The sequence below is a fragment of the Hemitrygon akajei genome, chromosome 24, assembly GCF_048418815.1.
Source record: "Hemitrygon akajei chromosome 24, sHemAka1.3, whole genome shotgun sequence".
Lineage (NCBI taxonomy): Eukaryota > Metazoa > Chordata > Chondrichthyes > Myliobatiformes > Dasyatidae > Hemitrygon > Hemitrygon akajei.
This window is the reverse complement of record NC_133147.1, coordinates 30,898,374-30,918,098: the sequence shown is the minus strand read 5'-3', so window position 1 is coordinate 30,918,098 and position 19,725 is coordinate 30,898,374. Positions and strand designations below refer to the sequence as shown.

The 19,725-nt window shown below is 51.2% G+C and overlaps 2 protein-coding genes across 3 annotated transcripts in view; both read left to right on the top strand.

The window, feature by feature from the left end:
- slc35a2 (solute carrier family 35 member 2) overlaps positions 1 to 4,993 on the top strand; it is a 46,072-nt gene extending 41,079 nt beyond the window's left edge. The window contains exons 4-5 of one of the 2 annotated variants that reach the window (XM_073028624.1): positions 306 to 964; positions 4,839 to 4,993. In XM_073028624.1, coding sequence (XP_072884725.1) covers positions 306 to 964; positions 4,839 to 4,866 — 687 coding nt within the window. In that variant the 3' untranslated portion in view covers positions 4,867 to 4,993. The remainder of the gene's footprint in view (positions 1 to 305; positions 965 to 4,838) is intronic. The other variant, XM_073028623.1, reaches the window with a different exon arrangement.
- Positions 4,994 to 17,309: 12,316 nt separating this feature from the next.
- On the top strand, positions 17,310 to 18,865 carry LOC140715693 (uncharacterized). The gene is made up of 3 exons (XM_073028062.1): positions 17,310 to 17,338; positions 17,577 to 17,918; positions 18,030 to 18,865. The coding sequence occupies exons 1-3, from the start codon at positions 17,310 to 17,312 to the stop codon at positions 18,424 to 18,426; spliced, it is 768 nt and encodes a 255-aa protein (XP_072884163.1). The 3' UTR covers positions 18,427 to 18,865.
- The last annotated feature ends 860 nt before the right edge of the window (positions 18,866 to 19,725 follow it).

The window sequence follows — 19,725 nt, the reverse complement described above, 5'->3', positions numbered from 1 at the left end:
GAGTCCAGGAAGTGTGGCTGGGAGGGGTGGGGATTAACGCAGCCGGGGTTGGGGGGGGGTGGTGTCAGGAATTTGGAGATCTACATGGAAAGTTGCCCTCCAATCATGAGGAAAGAGTGCAGGAGTAAATGGGAGCTTATGGGGAGCGTGACAACTCCCCACGTGTAGTGGGGGAGGTGGGGTTTGTACCCTGGTCTCTGGCTGTGGGAGGTGGCTGCCTCTGTTTGGGTGGAAGGAGTCGGGGACGAGTGGAGTTGGGGAAACTGATCTGTCTTTGGTCTGTGGCTCCGTCTCCCTCCCCTCAGGTCCTGTACCAGTTTAAGATCCTCACCACGGCCCTGTTCTCGGTGTTGATGCTGAAGAAATCCCTGGGCCGGCTGCAGTGGGTCTCCCTGCTCATCCTCTTCATGGGCATTGGTATTGTACAAGTGACGCAGGAGGGCAGTGCCGGGCGGGACCAGGTGCCGGGCCAGAGCTACCTGGTGGGACTGGTGGCCGTAGTGATCTCCTGCATCTCCTCGGGCTTTGCGGGCGTCTACTTTGAGCGCATCCTGAAGGGGACCTCGGCCTCCATCTGGCTTCGCAACATCCAGCTGGGCCTGTTTGGGACGCTGCTGGGTTTGGGGGCGATGATGTCCAAGGACGGCCCTGCCATCGCCCAGAAAGGCTTCTTCTTCGCCTACACGCCCTTGGTGTGGTCCGTCATCCTCAACCAGGCCTTCGGGGGCCTGCTGGTGGCCATGGTCGTCAAGTACGCCGACAACATCCTCAAGGGTTTCGCTGCCTCCATCTCCATCATCATCTCTACTGTTGCCTCCATCCACATGTTCGGTTTCCACCTCGACCTGTACTTCACGCTGGGCGCCGGGCTCGTCATCGTCGCCGTCTTTCTGTACAGTCAGCCCAGGAGTAGCCCCAGCACCGACCCCGGCATGGCCAAGCCGCCAGAGGCAGCCACCACCAAGTTAGTCATCAAATGACAGGAACTGTGCGGCTTGCCATCTGCTCCACACCCCACTCACCCCTGGTCCGCAAGCAGGCTGGGACCTTTCCTCCGGGCTGCTGGCTTCCCTCTCTCTGCAAATGGCGTGGCTGCTTGGTTGGGGACATTGCAGTTACTGCCCGTGAGGGGGGAGACGGACGTAACCTGGAGGGGTTCATTCGTGGGAAAGGGGCTGTTTAAGTTCCATAGGTCACTAAGCAGCCCGAACATGCACACACGCACACACACCCTCACTGGTGGACGGGTCCCGCCCGCCTGCGCTCCGACCCTCACTGGGGATGTGTCCTGCGTGCGCACCGACCCTCACTGGGGATGCGTCCTGCGTGCACACCAACTCTCACTGGGGATGCGTCCTGCGTGCACACCAACTCTCACTGGGGATGTGTCCTGTGTTGCTCTGACCCTCACTGGGGTGGGGGGGGTCCTGCGTACACACTGACCCTCACTGGGTATGTATCCTGTGTTGCACTGACCCTCACTGGGGGGGGGGCGGGCCCCGCGTACACACTGACTCTCACTGGGGATGTGTCCTGCGTGCACACCGACCCTCACTGGGGATGTGTCCTGCGTGCACACCGACCCTCACTGTGGGGACAGGTCGCATGTGTGCACTGACCCTCACTGTGTGTTGGTCCTGTGTACACACTGTCACTCACTGGGGGATGTGTCCTGCACAGTGACACTTATTGAGGGATGTGTCTGGCGCGTGCACTGACCCTGCTTTTGGGCAAGTGTCCCGCCTGCTGGCCCTCGCTGGGGGCGCGGGTCCCACACATGCCCATGCACTAACACTCAGTGATATTACCCAGGTAATTTCACACTGTACTCCCCAGCACTGCCTTGCTGCATGTCAAGGTGAACACTCTTTGAGAAAAGCTGCTTTGTTTAGGGATCTTTTCTGTCTTATACCGGATGTCGAGTGGTTCCCCCTTCCCTCCCACTCTGCAGAGATGCTGGTCTCCAAAGACTCTGCTCTGGCCGCTAGGGTGTGTGGTCAGCAAGCACTGCTGGCCTGGTCTCTCTGCATTGCCTGTGTGGGGAGGAAGGGTTCATTTCTTTTCTAATCATTTCTAAGTTGAGTGGTTGGGTGCCAAGTCCAGCTGCAGCTGCCTGTGGATCTGCCAGTTCTGTTAGTCACTATTTCAACAGAGAAATCCAGGCTGTGAGACTGGAAGGAGTGACCCCACTGCTGACTCTGTCCAGGGGACTGGATGCTGTGCGGGTGCGTGACTCTGACACTCTTCCCAGCCCGACTCACAGAGTATCTTGAGTATTTTCAGGGGCGTGGGGGTGTTTACAAAGCTGAGCTGAATGACTGAGCCCCTCCCCAGTCTGTGGGGGTGTGTGAGCTGGAGAGGGATTCAGAGAGCACATTTCCTCGATGGCGGTGGCTTTTCTGAAATGGCAATAGGGATATTAAATAGAGGGTTCCCTTCACCTCCAGGGAACCAGGTGAAGGAGTGGGCTTACTTCGAGATTCTTTATAAAGAAAACTATTTTTTTTAATATATTTTTTTGATATTTGTTTTAGAGGTATCATTGATCAAGATTAAAAGGTTCTATACATAAAGATATTTAAATTAAAGGTGATAGTATAAATTGCTTCAACAATAAAATTCAACTTTCTCCTGAGATTTTCCTTGTAATGATTGACAGTAAGTCAGTAGTACACGGAGGGCCAGGTGGTTCCGTGTTGTCTGGCTCTCCGTCGATGGCACGGTATCCTGATCTCCTGTCCCCGGTACTGAATAGTCTCGCCCTGACTCAAAACCCTGAGGGGTTGGGGAACGGGCTTCTGCCAGCCATTTGTCCTGTACCCCTCTCAACCTTTCCTGTCCATAAACCTGTTGGAGTGCCTTTTAAATGTTAAAATATGTGTCTGAAACAGGTACAGACCACCTTCTGTATGAACACATTGCCCCCTCAGGCCCCTTTCTTAACCTACCCCTCGCTGGTTACTGTTCTATAATGGATCTATTGAGTATGCCTGCAAGAAAATGAATCTCAGGGTTGTATATGGTGACATGTATGTACTTTGCTAATAAATTTACTTTGAACTTTGAATCTAGAGCTTCCCTTCCCTGGGAAAAAGACTGTGCACATTCACCCTCAGCCCCTCGTGATTTTATACCCTCCTCAGTCTCCTAGGAAGGAGGGTCTAGTCTGTCCAACCTCTCCCTCACATCCTGGAAAATCCTAAAGTGGGCGGCTCAGTTGTGTAGCAGTTAGCATTTGCAATAGTAGGGCCAGTGACACGGGTTCTATTCTCACCGCAGTCTAGAAGGAAGGAGTCTGTTATCGCCGTGACTGTGTGGGTTCCTTCAGTTTCCTCCCGCATCCCGAAGACGTACAGATTAGGGTCAGTGAGGAGGCTAATCACTCCTAGCCTCCGCAGGCTTGGCAAAACTTGCGGGCTGCCCCCAGCATCACCCGCAGATTGTGCTGGTGTTGAGGCAAACGACACAATTCGCTGTACTAATAATTAGTAACATAAAGATCTCATTCAAATATAATGGTAGAACTGCGTCCATAATATTGAGTACATGATTTGGGATGTTGAGATGTTGGTGAGGCCCAGTTTGGGGTATTGTGTGCAGTTTTAGTCACCAAGCTACAGGAAAAAGATTGAAAGTGTGCGGAGAAGATTAGCAAGGATTTTACCGGGGCTGGAGGGCCTGAGCTACAGAGAAAGGTTGAATAGGTGAGGACTTTATTCCCCGGAGTGTAGGAGGATGAGGGGAGATTTGGTTGAGCTAAACAAAATCATGAGTGTAGTTAGGGGAAATGCAAGCAGGCTTTTTCCACTGAGGTTGGGTGAGATGAGTTAGAGGCCATGGGTTAAGGCTGAAAGGTGAAATGTTTAAGTGGAACATAAAGGGAACTGCTTCACTCGAAGGAGGTGAGAGCGTGGAACAAGCTGCCAGCACAAGTGGTGGACATGGGTTTGATTTCAACATTTAAGAGTCATTACATGGATGGGAGGGATATGGAGGGCTGTGGTGCGGGTTGATGGGACTGGAAGAAGATCGGGCTGACTTGGATCCAATGGGCTGAAGGGCCTGTTTCTAACCTACAACTACTTAACAATGAACGCACCCTCCCCTCGGACAGGCACATCTGGTGTCATGAAAGATGATCTGTTCTACACCCTGGCTGGTTCCTGAGGGGCTGAACTTAGCTGGACTGATATCAGAGAGCAAGGCAGGATTCTGGGTGGAGTTGGAGAATGAATCCTCCCCTACTCTCACCTCGAGGCAACCATCGTAACCCAGAGGGAGGACTTTGCCCTGTGCCTTACCAGATAGTGTGACCGACACAGACACACGGGGTGGGGAATAGCCAGCTAAACCCAGAAGGGAGGAGGCATCTCCAGCCTCAGCATGCTGACCACCGTCAATGGCAGTGCAGTTACCCACACTCCTCAGGGTTCCAGAAACCACTCTGTCCTGTACACTGCTCTGTGAGGCATGACCCAGAGAAACGGATGCGAGTCTCCATCAGCCGAGAGAACCATTCACAGTGGGGGGGGGGGGGAGCATCATTACAGGGAGGGGTCTGGAAGTGGGATCACAGTTTTGGAAGGGGAGGAGGAAGTGGGTTGGGAGAGGCATGGAGGAGAGAAGACAGGTGTTTAATTCCTTTCTCCTTTCCCCCCCCAACCCCCTCTGCCTTCCCCTCCACTCTCCCTGCTCCACTCTCTCACCCCTTCCACCCACCTTCTCTCACCCCTCCAACCCTGCTTCCCTCGGACCGCTCCCCCATCCAACCTCTCTTCCCCCCCACTCCCCCATCCAACCTCTCTCTCCCTCCCCTCTCTGCCCCCCCTCCCTCGCAGAATCGGCTCCAAGGAGAAGGGTTGCTGACTCCAGACCGACCGGACTGGCAGAGGCAGCGGATTCTGGACTCGGACATTATGTTGTGGGGGGATGGACTCCACTCAGAGCTCTTGGCTTTCTGGGGGGCTGCTGTGAGACTTACAATAGCTTGGCTTTGCCCCAGCTCCTACTGCCCTGTGCTCTCCGCCCCCCCCCCTCCCCCCCCCCGCTGGCTCATCATTCAGTGCTCTGCAGTTGCTACCAGACCCGTGGTGTGTGTGTCAATGGAACAGTGTTCATTCTGCTGGCTGGGTGTGGAGGGGTTTGGCAGATGAGGTTCAGACAACAGCTAAACAACTGAGAATTGGCTCACGGCCCACCATACACAGTGGGCAGACTGGGAGGCTCATGTTCCAGCTCCAGGAGGAGGGAGTGTCCTCTCCCTGCTCAGAGTGCGGCTGGGAGAGCGGTGGAGTTCACACTGGCCCAGCTGTCAGTGTGAACAAGGCGACATTGTGTCCCCACTGGTCAAACATGTCTCTTGTGTCTTCACACACACCCCCCACCCCCCCACCCCGAGCAACGCGGGGTGAAAACACAAGAGATTCTGGAAACCCAAAGCAACACTGGAAATGCTGGAGGAACTCGGGGAATGGACAGATACGTTTTGTCAGGAACAGAGAGGAAAGGCGAAGAGGCCAGGAAACAAAGCTCCATGACCTGCTGAGATCTTCCAGTATTTTGTGTGTGAGCCTGGGTCTGTGGGAGGGGAGTGAGGCAGGCACACTGCGCTGTGGGGCGGGTTTGCCCGTCCTGAGCTGACTGACTGTGGGCTGAGTGGGAGCTGCTGGGTGGGGAGGTTGACAATGTCGCACCCCTTGTGAGGTCACGATGACCTCACACAGGGAGAGATCCCACCCATCCCCCCGACCTCGTGCCTAACAGCTTGAGGGCACTGCTTTGCCCCCACACATCACAGATGGGATCCACACCTCCGTTCCGGGACGTCCTTCCCACCCCTACTCTCCTGAGACTTCTCAAGCAACTGGACGGTGAGAACCGGGCGTAGGCCCAACTGGGCAGCTCCGCACTGTGGGATGGGGGGCAGGGTGAGGGGGGAGCTCCACTCCGGGAGAGGAGGGGTGGAGGGAGCTCCACTCCGGGAGAGGAGGGGTGGAGGGAGCTCCACTCCGGGGGAGGAGTGGTGGAGGGAGCTCCACTCCGGGGGAGGAGCGGTGGAGGGAGCTCCACTCCGGGGGAGGAGGGGTGGAGGGAGCTCCACTCCGGGAGAGGAGCGGTGGAGGGAGCTCCACTCCGGGAGAGGAGGGGTGGAGGGAGCTCCACTCTGGGAGAGGAGCGGTGGAGGGAGCTCCACTGGGAGAGGAGCGGTGGAGGGAGCTCCACTCCGGGTGAGGAGCGGTGGAGGGAGCTCCACTCCGGGGGAGGAGCGGTGGAGGGAGCTCCACTCCGGGAGAGGAGGGGTGGAGGGAGCTCCACTCCGGGAGAGGAGGGGTGGAGGGAGCTCCACTGGGAGAGGAGCGGTGGAGGGAGCTCCACTCCGGGAGAGGAGCGGTGGAGGGAGCTCCACTCCGGGAGAGGAGCGGTGGAGGGAGCTCCACTCCGGGGGAGGAGCGGTGGAGGGAGCTCCACTCCAGGAGAGGAGGGGTGGAGGGAGCTCCACTCCGGGAGAGGAGGGGTGAGAGGGAGCTCCACACTGGGAGGAGGGGTGGAGGGAGCTCCACTCCGGGAGAGGAGGGGTGGAGGGAGCTCCACTGGGAGAGGAGTGGTGGAGGGAGCTCCACTCCGGGAGAGGAGGGGTGGAGGGAGCTCCACACTGGTCAGGAAGTCCTGCTGCACACTGTGGAAGGTGACTCCCTCGGTGAGGTGGCCGGTTGTGAAGAGTGACCTTTCAGCCAGGTGCCCAGCAACCCCTCAATGCCTTTACCTCCGCATCATCCTCCCCGGACACAGCCCTGCCTCGGGGAGGAGCAACGTTTGCCCACACTGACGCTTGTACACCAGCACCCGTGGCACTGCCTGCAGAGTTTGTAAAGTCAGAGCTAAATTCACTCTATATCTGCACAAGTCCACGTGGAACCCCTCCTTACAGCAGCGTCAGATAAGAAGCATTCTCAAGAAGAACAAATTACACTCAATTTTTTAAATACATGTCGCATCTCCGACGGGACAGAATTAAGCTACTTGACTCGACAAGTCTGTTCTGCCTTTCCATCATGGCTGACTTATTAACCCTCTCAACCCCATTCTCCCGCCTTCTCCCTGTAACTGTTGACACCCTTACTAATCGAGAACATATCAACCTCCCGTTTAATGACGCCCCCCACAGCCATCTGTGACGATGAATTGCACGGATTCACCACCCTCTGGCTAAAGAAATTCCTTCTCTCAGTTCTAAAGGGACATCCCTCTGGGCCCAGGCTTCCTCTCCACGTTCGCTCCGGGGTTTTCCCTTTCAATATTTGATAGGTTTCAATGACCCCCCCCCCCCCCCATTCTTCTAAATGGAGTATAAGGCCAGAACTACCAAATGCTCCTCAAATATTAACCCTTTCATCCCCAGGATCACTCTTGTGAGCCACCTCCTGGCCCTCTCCAATGTCAGCACACCCTTTCTTAGATGAAGGCCCAGAATTGCTCTCAATACTCCGTGTGGTGTGACCAATGCCTCATAAAGCCTCAGCAACACATCCTTTTATATTCTAGTCCTCTTGAAGTGAATGCTAACATTGCATTTGCCTTCCTTACCGCCAACCACAAACTTTAGGGAGTCGTGCACAAGGATTCCCAAGTCCCTTTGCACCTCAGACGTTTCAATTTTTCTCTTCATTTAGAAAATAGTCCACACCTTTACTCCTACTGAAATGCATGTCCACACACTTCATGTCTACCACATCTTTGCTAATCTGTCCTCTGTAGGCTCCCTGCTTCTTCAACATCGCCTGACTTTGTATCGTCCATAAACTTGATCACAATGGCATCAATGCCATCATCTGGATATTTACATAAACATGAAAAGGAACAGTTCCAACACTGACCCCTGCAGAATCGCACTAGTAACCGGCAGCCAACCAGAAAAGGCCCCCTTGATTCCCAAGCTTTGCCTCCTGCCAGTCAGCCAATCGTCTATCCATGCTCATATCTTTTCTATGATACTGTGGGCTCTTGTGCAGCACCTTGTCAAAGGCCTTCTGAAAATCTAAGTAAATGTCGTAGTTATATATTATATATATATATATATATATATATATATATATATATATATAACATTTACTGACTCTCCTTTGTCCTCCCTGTTACTTTTCCAACAATTTCAAAAGGTTTGTCAGGCAAAATCTCCCCTTAAAAGAAGCCATTCTGATTTTTGGCCTTAATAATGGACTCCCATTTCCCAAGCACTGATGTCAGGCCTATAATTCATAAACACCAGAGATTCAATAGATGCAGAGCAACACACAAAATGCTGGAGGAACTCAGAAAGTTTTCAGTCCTAATGAAGGGTCTTGGCCGAAATGTTGACTATTAATTTCCATAGATGCTCCCTGACCTGCTGAGTTCTTCTAGTATTTTGTATGTGTTAGTCTATATTTTCCTATCTTTTGCCCCCTCTCTTAAGTGGAGTGACCTTCGCAATTCTTAAAAGATCATTACTAATGCTTTCATGGTCTCTTCAGCTACCTCTTTCAGAACCCGAGGGTGTAGTGCATCTAGTCCAGGTGACTTATCTACCATAAGACCTTACAGCTTCCCAAGTACATTCTCCTTAATAATAGCTACTGTATTCACTTCTGCCTTCTGACACTCCAGAACTTCTGGCATGCCTGGTGTCTTCCACAATGAAGACCAGATGCAAAATACTGGTTAGGTCCATCTGCTATCTCTGCTATCATCCCTGCTAGTGTCCCCTTCCAGTCAATTTTCGCCATCTTCTCTCATGCTTCTGTAGTTCCCTTTGCTCCACTATAATACTGATACATCTAGTATGCCTTTTTTATCCCCCATTGTAATTTGTACCCCACATCTTGGCTACTGTTTGGAGGTCTGTTTATAACTCCCATTAGAGTCTTTATATCCTTGTAGTTTCTTAACTCTACCTACCCACAAGGATTCTACACCTTCCAACCCTATGTCACCTCCTAAGAAGTTGAGTTCGTATTTTACCACCAGAGTCGCCCTCTGTGTAACAGCCTGCCCTTTCAATACAATGTGTATCCTTGGATGTTAAGCTTCCAACTACAATCTTTGAGCCACGACTCAGCGACACCCACATTATCGTACTTGCCAATCTCTAACAGCGCTACAAGATCATCTGCCTTATTTTATACACAGTGTGCATTCCAATACACCTTCAGCCCTGTATTCATCACCACCTTCAATTTTTCCTCCATGTTACTGGGAATTAAATGTTTAACCTTTTCTAAACTTTTTTTGTCTTTCTTTATTCTGGTGACTTTCATAATCTCTCCTGCACTTTCCTTCCCTTTTACTTTATCCTCACTTTTCTGAACTGTTTTTGCTTAATTCTTCCTCATAGTCTCAGTACGCACTGCCCCCACCCACCCTCTGCCAAATTATTTTAAATCCTTCCCAACAACTCGGGTGAATCTTTAAGCAAGGATATTGGTCCCCCTTTTGGGTTCAGGTGCCACCTACCCTTTTCCTACAGTTCATATCTTCCACCAGAATAGATCCAATGATGTAGAACTCTGGAACCTGCCCCCTGCACCAATTCATCTGCCAAGTCATTCTGTTCTTACCCACACTGGTGCATGGCATAGGCAGTGGTCCGGAGATTGAGGTCCTGCTTTTCAGTTTTCTACCTAGCTCCCTATTAATTCGCTTTCAGACTTTTTTTTAACCCATGTCATTGGTGCCAATATGTACCTAGACTTTTGGCTGCTCACCCTCCCCCTTTAGGATGCCATGGACCTAATGAAAGATGTCTCTGATTGTGGCACCTGGGAGACAACATGCCATCTGGGTGTCTCTTCCATGTCCACAGAACCTCATATCTACTGAATCCCGCATCATTACCTCTTCTCCTCCCTTTAAACTGGGTGACCAAATGGTTGAAGGGAAGTAGCTGTTCCTGAACCTGGTGGTGTCTTCAGGCTTCTGTACCTCCTGCATGATGGGAGATCTGAGAAGAAGACACAGTCCAGACAGAGGGGACCTCTGATGATGGATGTTGCCTACCTGAGCAACGCCTCCCGTAGGTACTGCCAATGGAGGGGAGGGATGTGCCCTGATGTAATGATCTGAGTCCACTGCTCTCTACAGCTTCTTAAATTCCTGCGCATTCGAATTTCTGTACCAGACCACAATGCAACCAGTCAGGGGACTTCCAGAATGGATTACCTCACATTTACCAGCGTTAAACTGCATCTGCCATGTTTTTGCCCCTCTCGGTTAATGGCAGGATTCTTAGTAGTGTGGAGGAACAGAGGAATTTTGCAGATCGCCTCTATAGATCCCTCAGATGCTGTGCAAGTTGATAGGATGGTTGAGAAGGCATTTGGTGTGTTGGGCTTCGTTAGTCAGAGGATTGAGTTCAAGAGCCGTGAGGTAAAGTTGCAGCTCTATAAAATGTGGATAGACCACATCTGGAATACTGTTTTCCGTTCTGGTCACCTTGTTACAGGAAGGATGTGGAAGCTTTTAAAGGGTCTACACGGCCTGGATATAGAGAGAGTGTCTTATGAGGACACATTGAACAAGTTAGGACTTTTCTCTGTCAGCAAAGGAGGTGAGAGGTGACTTGATGGAGGTGTACAGATGTTAAGAGGCGCAGATGAAGTGGGCAGCGAAAGACTCCTCCCCCCAGGGTGGAAATGGTCAATATGAGGTAGCATGATTTTAAGATGATAGGAGGAAAGTTTAGGGGGATATCAGAGTAAGTTTTTTTCCACACTGTGGTGGGTGCGTGGTACATACTGCTGGGGGTGGTGACAGAGGCAGATGTATTGGGGACTTCTTAAAAGGCACAATAAAGGTCACCGTCTCAGAAAGCCGGCCAGTCCTGAGGTAGGGAGTCTGTTCAGCGGTGGGGTTCTGGTACATTTCCTCACTGCATTTTTTTCCCCTTCCCTCCTTTTCAATTGGAGTCAGGATTAATATTCAGCGCAGGTTGAGAGGTGCCACGGAACAGTGCAGTACGCCGTAGGAACAGGCCCTTCAGCCCATCAAGGTGCTGAACTCAATCCCACCTTGCCGGTACATGGTCCGCAAACCTCTGTTACCTGCCTCTGCATGTGTCTCTCTTAACAGCTTCTGAAGCCCCACCATCCCAGGGCACCCACTCTGTATAAAAAAAATGTCCCACACATCTTTACATTCCCCCCGTCTCATCATAAATGCATGTCCTCTGGAATTGGACATTTCAACCCTGGTGTAATAAAATGATATGTCAGTCTACTGTATCTATGCCTCTCAGATCTGGGCTCCTTTTCTAAGAATGGGCTGAATGGCCTAATTCTACTCCTATGTCTTGTGGTTTTGTGTGCTGACATTGGAGATGGTCTGGAGGAGGTTCGTGAGAACCATTCCAGGAATGAACGGGTTACTGATTGATGGCTCTGGGCCTGCACTCATTGGAATTCAGAAGAATGAGGAGGGATCTCATTGAAACCTGTAGAATGTTGAAAGGCCTTGATAGAGTGGATGTGGAGAGTACGTTTCCTATGGTGGGGGAGTCTAGGACCTGAGAGCACAGGCTCAGAATAGAGGGATGTCCATTTAGAACCTTTAGCCAGGGAGTGGTGAATATGTGGAACTCATTGTCATAGACAGCTGTGATGGCCAGGTCACTGGCTATATTTAAGGCTGTGGTTTATTGGTTCTTGATTGGAGTGTAGGCCTCCGTTAGTCTCGATAGACCATGGATTTGCACCTTGGAAAGTTTCCAGGGCGCAAGCCTGGGCAAGGTTTTTTTTAATGGAAGACCGGCAGTTGCCCAAGCTGCAAGTCTCCCCTCTCCACGCCACCGATGTTGTCCAAGGGAAGGGCATTAGGACCCATACAGCTTGGCACTGGTGTCGTCACAGAACAATGTGTGGTTTAGTGCCTTGCTTAAGGACACACGCAGCATCAGCCAAGACTCAAACTAGCGACCTTCAGATCACTAGACGAATGCCTTAACCACTTGGCCACCCACCAACAATTCTTGATTAATTCTCGACTAGTCAGGGCATGAAGGGATATGGGGTGAAGGCAGGAGATTGGGGCTGAGAGAAAATGATAAAATGGCAGTTGAGGCTCAATGGGCCAAATGGCCTAATTCTGCTGCTATATCTTATGGTCATCTCTCCTCAGCCTCCACTGGTCCAGAGAAAACAACCCAAGTTTGTCTAACCTCTCACTGTAGCTCATGCTCTCCAATCCAGGCAGCATCCTGTTGAACCTCTTCTTCTGCGCCCTCTCCAAAGACCCCATACGCTTCCTGTAACAGGATGACCAGAACTCCAAATGTGTCCTCACCAAAGTTTTATACAACTACAACGTAACTTGTGCCTTGACCGAAGAAGGCAAGCATGCAGTATGCCTTGCTTACCACCTAATCTACGTGTTCAGTCACTTCCAGGGAACTGTGGACTTGCAGCCCTGGGATCCCTCTGTGCGTCAGGGCTCAAAGGGTCCCGATTGTTACTGAACACTTTCCAGCTGGATTTGGCTTCCCAAAGCGCAACACCTCACACTGGTTCAACCCCCATCTTCTTTACCAACAACAGAAAACGGAGCAACAAATCTGTAAAACACCATTCTCTGTGAAAATAAACGTGCCCCACACATCTCTTTTGAACTTCACCCTTCTCGCCTTAAAGTTGTCACCTCTAGTATTGGACCATAAGACGAAGGACAGAATTAGGTCATCTGGCCCATCAAGACTGCTCCGCCATTCAATCATGGCTGATCCTTTTTTATTCTCCTCCTCAACCCCAGTTCCCTGTCTTCTCCCCAGTATTGGGCATCTCAATCCCAGGAAAAAAGAGTGTGTTGGCACCTCTAGTAAATCAGATCTCCATTATGAAAGCTGCTGCTGGGGTCGCAGCGGTGGGAGTCAGAGATTCTGGTCAGGCTAAAGGTACACTACTGGGTGCAATTTAATTTGATGAATCCTCTAGCCCAGATGGAATGCACCTAAGGGATGGAGGATATTGAATTTGAAGATGTAGTACAGTGTTAATGGCAGGATTCTTAGCAGTGGAGGAACTGAGGGATCCTGGGGGGGCACATCCATAGATCCCTCAAAATTGCCCCACAAGTTGATAGGGTGGTTAAGAAGATGCCTGGTGTTGGTCTTTATTAGTCAAGGGACTTGAGCTCGAGATGCAAGGTGATGCTTACTTCTTTAAAACCCTGTTTAGACCAACACTTGGGAGTTTTGTGTTCAGTTCTGGTCACCTCATCGTAGGAAAGATGTGGAAGCTTTAGAGAGGTTGCAGAAGAGATTTACCAGGATGATGCCTGGATTATCAAGTGTGTCTTATGAAGATAGGCTGAGCCAGCTTGGGCTCTTTGGAGCGAAGGAGAATGAGAGGTGACCTGATAGAGGTGTGCAAGATGAGAAGGGGCATAGATTGACTGGACAGCCAGGGTAGAAAGGGCTAATAGGAGGGGCATAATTTTCGGGAGATTGGAGGAAAGTATAGGGGGGAATCTTGGAGGTAATTTTTTTCACACAGAGTGGTGGGGTTTGTGACCTGAAAACAGTAAACTAATTCAAACGAAGATGTAGGAATCCAAATGTGAGTCTAAATCCATGTTTACTTTGAACAAGGTGCGCACATGTCACGTGGTTGAGTGTGATATATGCAATTAATGTATTTTTACATATAACCTGCAGCAAATTATTTAATCGAACAAAAATGCTTAATTAAGCTATATATAACCCTCTTGCGGTAGGCTGTAATGCGTTAGGTATTACTGTGAATATGAGCTAACAGCAACGTAACTCAACAATGCATGGGGAGTAATGACCATCCCCAGTAAATAAACACAACAAAGAAAAGTTTGAATGTTCCTTTGTGTAATTGTGCAAACATTGACGCACCCAGGCAAGTTTGCTGTTTACCAAGGAAATAATCATTTAACTCTCACCAGTATAATCTTAGATCAAAATTATATTGACAAAACATTTTAAACTATAACAAAATAATACTATACAATACAAAATAAAGAAAAGACCTATCATATATAACTATTAGTTAGAATATATCAAGGCCGCGGTGGAATTATCTTTGGCCCGCGAGATAATATCTAATTACTATTAAAGCTGGCCCCAGTAATCGAAGCGCCTATGGCGTATGATATGGCTAATGCTGAGTTTATTCAGGTACCAGGTTTTCAGGGTTTTTAGTGTTTATTCGGCAGTCTTCTTCATAAGAAACGGAATTTGTAAAGTGAAACACTTTGTAGTTATAGCAGAGACTGAGACACATGAGAGCAGGCTGAAAAAACGGAGGCAACGAAAGCAGCATTCGCACACGTCTGACTGATCCGGCCCGCATGAAGCTGCATTTTGCTCAATCCGGCCCATGACCTAAAATGAGTTTGACACCCCTGGTGTAGAATGTGTATTAATGGCTGGAGCTCATTGTGAAATCAATCCAGTTTGCTTCACTTCATTTGCTCATGGCACTGAGACAGGTTTGCAATGAAACGGCGAACGCAAAGGGGGCGTAATTTTAAGGTGCTTGGAAGTAGGTATGGGGGGGGGGGGGTGCCAGAGGTAAATTTTTCGCACAGAGTGGTGAGTGCACAGAATGCACTAACGGCGACAGTGGATACAAAAGGATCTTTTACAAGGGGTGATTGATAAAATTCATGACCTACGGTAGAAAGAGTCAACTTTAGAAAACCTAGCACATTTATTTCTCCTACATTTACACACTTAGTCCAGTGACTGAGGAGCATACGGATCCCTTCTTTGTAGAAGTCGGCATCTTGGACCTCCAGAAGTGGTCCACAGCGGGGTGATTGATAAGTTCGTGGCCTAAGTAGACGATGAGAACTTTTTGCATAATCACTCAGAGTTGAACTGCATGCGCATGTAACGAGAGCTGTATAACTCATCTGCTTCTACCTTAGGCCACAAACTTATCAATCACCCCTGCTGTGGACCACCTGGATGCTCTCGTTACATGCACGTGCAGTTCAACTCAGAGTAATTATGCAGAAAGTTTGAAATTAATAACTCATCTGCTTCTACCTTAGGCCACAAGCTTATCAATCACCCCTGCTGTGGACCACTTCTACAAAGAAGGGATCCATTTGCTCCAAGACCGCTGGACTATGTGTACACGTAGGAGGGACTGTTGAAAAATGAATGTGCTAGGTTTTCTAAAATGGACTCCTTCTACCTTAGGCCACGAACTTATTCATCACCCCCTCGTGAGAGACTCTTCGATAGGTACATAGAGTTTAGAAAAGTAGAGGGCTATGCGCTAGGGAAATTCTAAGCAGTCTCTCAAGTAGGTCGCATGGTATGCCGAAGGGCCTGTAATAGCTGTAAATTTCTATGAAAACCCAGTCCCAGCAAACCATAAATAAATATCCAGGCCACGTCCAAGGAAAAAGGCGTCGAACTTTCTCCAATGTCGGCGCTAACTAAAAGTTACCTGCGTATTCTCCGTGAGACCAATGCCCACATGAGGATTTTCCGACCGCAGTATCTGTCCTTCCAGACGGATTCCATGAGTGTTTCACCTCGCTTTTCTGCTATGCTTGTTGTTCGTTTCCATTCTCCTTCCTCAATCCCATGCCCTCTCTAGAAGTCTAGGCTTATTCCCACGCTCACTCTTGCTAGTTTTCCCAAGACAAATTCACGTGTCTAATTCAACAAGCCTAGCTTAATCAACTGAGTTTTTTATTTTAAACAGCAAAAATGGAACTCTCGATTGTATATGTGATGAAAGGAACAGTTATTGCCTTTTGAGAAGGGTAAAACACCTAACAGCATAACAGTATTAATAACGTAAAGCATGGCGTGACAAATCAATATTAAATACTCAAGAGTCAGAGTGTGGAACACTCTGCCAGGGCTGGTGCTGTGCTGGAGGCAGATACATCAGGGAATCACATTTAGTATCACTGGCATGTCAGGAAATCTGTTGTTCGGTGGCAACAGCACGTTGTCAATGCATAACAATAAAAACTCTAAATTACTGTAAGAATTATATATTACAATTAAATTAATAGTACACGGAAAGAAGGAAAAAAGAGGCCATTTAAAAGACCTTTTAGAGGCACATGGGTAATAGAAAAATGTGTAGAAGGGATCTTGGAGTAGGTTAAGAGGTCGGCACAACGTTGTGGGCCAGACCTGTACTGTACTGTAATGCTCTACGTTCTAATCTTGAGTGGGATGTAGTGTAAATCCCAGGAAGATCACGTTGAGGGACTCCCACCGGCAGGCTGAGCCTACGATGGTGTCTAACCCTGCACCCGTCTCTCCACAGAGGAGGCGAGGAGCCGGGAGGCAGCAGAGGAAGATCTCCGGTCTATTGGACGTTGCACGGGAGTGGAAGCTCGGTGTGACCCCGCGGAGAGGGCAGGGCCTCGTGTCTGTGCTCCCCGGCTCCCAGGTCCTTTTCCAGGACGAGGAGGAGGAGCGTAACGCACGGCGGCTGCAGGCCAGGAGCCTGTGGGCACTGCGCGAGATCCGGGAGCTGACCCTGGGAGCTGGGCCCTGCCCCTGGTACCCAGTCACCTTCCGAGTGCAGGTCCCAGGAGAACGAGAGCAGCCTGCAGGAGGCTGAAGACACGGCCCTGGGCAGTGACTGTGAGTCTGGACTCCCAGCCCACACCCTCCCATTCTCAGTGACCTCTGTCCCTCCATTGCCTACGGCGTTACCCCATCTCTGTGACCCTCTCCCTACCCTACACTCCTCTCTGTCTGACCCCCCCAGCCTTCCCCTACTCCTCCCAGTCTCTGACCCTCTCCCTCCCCTAAACCCCTCTCTGTGACCCCTTCCGTCCACATCTCCATGACCCCCTCCCTTCCCTACACCCCTCCCTCCCCTACACCCGTCCCTGTCTCTGTGACCCCCCTCCCCTCCCCTACAATCCTCCTTATTTCTGTGACCTCCTCCCTACACCTCTCCCCATATCCTTTAATTCCTCCCTCCCTACAGCTCTCCCGTCTCTGTGACCCCCCCCCTTCCCCTACACCCCTCCAACCCTCCAAATCTCTGTACTGCCCTCTGGCTCTTACATGTCTCCCCCATTTCTAGAACACCATCTGGTCCCTAATAGGTGATAAGAGAGGTGGCAGAGGGAAGATAAGTTGGTGATGGAGAGAGAGAGAGAGGAGGGAAAGCAGGGGGCGGGGAAGAGAAGGGAGCTGAGGCTGGAGTGGGAGTGGGGAAAGGCTAGGGTCTAGCGGAAGCATACATCTCCAGTCCCAGGATAGGCCCAGCCTCAGGCTGTAGTAACGCCTCACCCTCTCTCTTCCCCAGGTACGTGGCACCAGAAACATGCAGCCCCCAGAGGAGGCTCCTTTCCTGTACTGGGTCTCCCCACCATGCAAGAGAGGAGCTACCCCACATTCAATCGTCCAGGGCAGCCTTGGCCCACGAGGAGCCCACCACGTCTTCCACCTCAGTCTCCCAGCAGATAGGCCAGCTCCGCAAGGTTACCAAGACAACAGGCAGCCATGTGACCTTTGCCCCTGGTTCGACCATGACCCATGGGCCTCCCCCTGAGGCTGAGCGGCTGCCGCTCCCAGCTTCTCCTGTCTGAAGAAGGTTGGGGCCCTCGGCAAGCCAGGTCTCCTTCAGGCCCAGCTCCTCAGGGCTGCCTCGCCCCCCCCTGGGCCCAGGCCGGCATTCCCCCCGCCTCACTAAGCCCTGGGGCCAGAACAGGGGCTCCAGCCCAGGCTTCTTGGTTCCGCCATGTCTGGCGGCCGGTGGCGACGAGGACGCTGGTGACGATGGCGTCTCTGACATGGTGTTGGGCAGCCTGGATAATAGGTTCAGAGGTCCACTTATGCACACTCACGATGGCGGCTCCAGTGACATAATGGAGTACACACAAGATGGTGGCTTGAATGACCTCATGGGGGACATTGAAGATGGTGGCTCCAGGTGCTCCTGCTTGCAGGACTCCCAGGACAGTGGCTCCAGTGACCTCATGGGGGACACCCAAGATGGCGGTTCCAGTGACCTCATGGGGGACACTGAAGATGGTGGCTCCAGTGTCCTGCTTGCAGATTCCCAGGATGGTGGCTCCAGTGACCTCATGGGGACACCCAAGATGGCGGTTCCAGTGACCTCATGGGGGACACTGAAGATGGTGGCTCCAGTGTCCTGCTTGCAGATTCCCAGGACGGTGGCTCCAGTGACCCTCATGGGGGACACCCAAGATGGCAGCTCCAGTGACTTCATGGGGGACACCCAAGATGGCGGCTCCAGTGAGCTAATGGGTGACACTCAAGATGGTGGCTCCAGTGACTTCATGGGGGAATGCCAAGATCGCTGCTACTGTGTCGGGCTGGCAGATTCTCAGGATGGTGGCTCCATGGCTGTTAACCAGGATGGTGAGAGCAGCCACCTGCCGGCCAACTCACAGGACAGCACAGTGACCCCATGCTGAGCTCCAGGAGGGCGAGAGTGCCGACCCTTTGGAGGATGCACGAGATGAGGGCTGCAGAAAGGGAGGGCAGTCAGGAGGCTTGGTGCTGGCTGGGCCGGCTGAGCTTGGAGGACCCCCTGCCTCCCCAGAGCACGAGCTGCCCCTGGCGATGGAGGAGCCTGAGGCGGGCCCCGTCCCAAGTGATGGGCCCTGTTGCCCAGCCCAACATGCAGGATGTCTACACTGAGCTGCAACGGGACATGTTCTACAAGGCATTCCTCTTCCACAAGTTCATGAGGTTGGGCAGTCCTCAGCAGAAACCTGGCCATCAGCAGGCAGAAGAGCACCCTTAGGTGATACCTCCAGCCAGGGGTATCTCCCTCCACCTGCTGGAAAACTCTGTGAAATCTGTCTTTGTCTCTGTGTGAGTGATTCCAGACCAATAAACTATATTTATGACCTCCTGTGTCCACCTTTCCTGGTTCCACCCGCCCGGCCTCAGACCTGGCGTTTGCCCTCTCCCCAGCCCCAGTCAAGGCTGGAAGAGGAGGCTTCACCCTGGGCTGCAGAAGGTGGGGTTGCCCAGAGCCATGGGGGAGGGAGTGTGGTCATGCTGTGCCAGAAGTGAGACAGCCAGCAACCTCCCGTGCACCGTGAGGAAAACCTTTCTTACCCTTCAGTGGTTCAAGGAGGTGACTCTTGTCAGAGGGGTGTTAGAGAAGTTCACAGGGGACAGCTTGACTCAGGAGGAACTTAAGATCTGGTATGTCACCAAAGACACTTGCAAATTTCTACAGAACAGTGGAAAGCATCCGACTGGTTGCAACTGGAGGCTCCAGTGCTCAGGATCAGCAGAAAGCTGTAAGCTCGGCCAGCACCACCGTGGCCCCACCCATCCCAGCTGGAGAAGAAGTCGTTAAAAACCCCATCACCCAGCACATGCCCTCTTCCGGGAGGAGGTATGGGAGCCTGAAGGCACACACTCAATGATTCAGGAACAGCTTCTTCCCCTCTGCAGCATCAGAATCCGGTTTATTATCACCGGCATGTGACTTCAAATTTGTGGACTGCAGCAGCAGTTCAATACAATACATAATCTAGCAGAGAGAAAAAGTAAATTTAATAATAAAAAAGTAAATCAATTACGTACATGACCCCCCGGCTTACTTTCACCATGGACGTCCAGTCCCTATGTACCTCCATCCCCCACCCGGACGGTCCTCAAAGCTCTTCGCTTCTTTTTGGATTCCAGACCTAACCAATTCCCCTCTACCACCTCTCTCCTCCGTCTAGCGGAATTAGTTCTTACTCTGAATAATT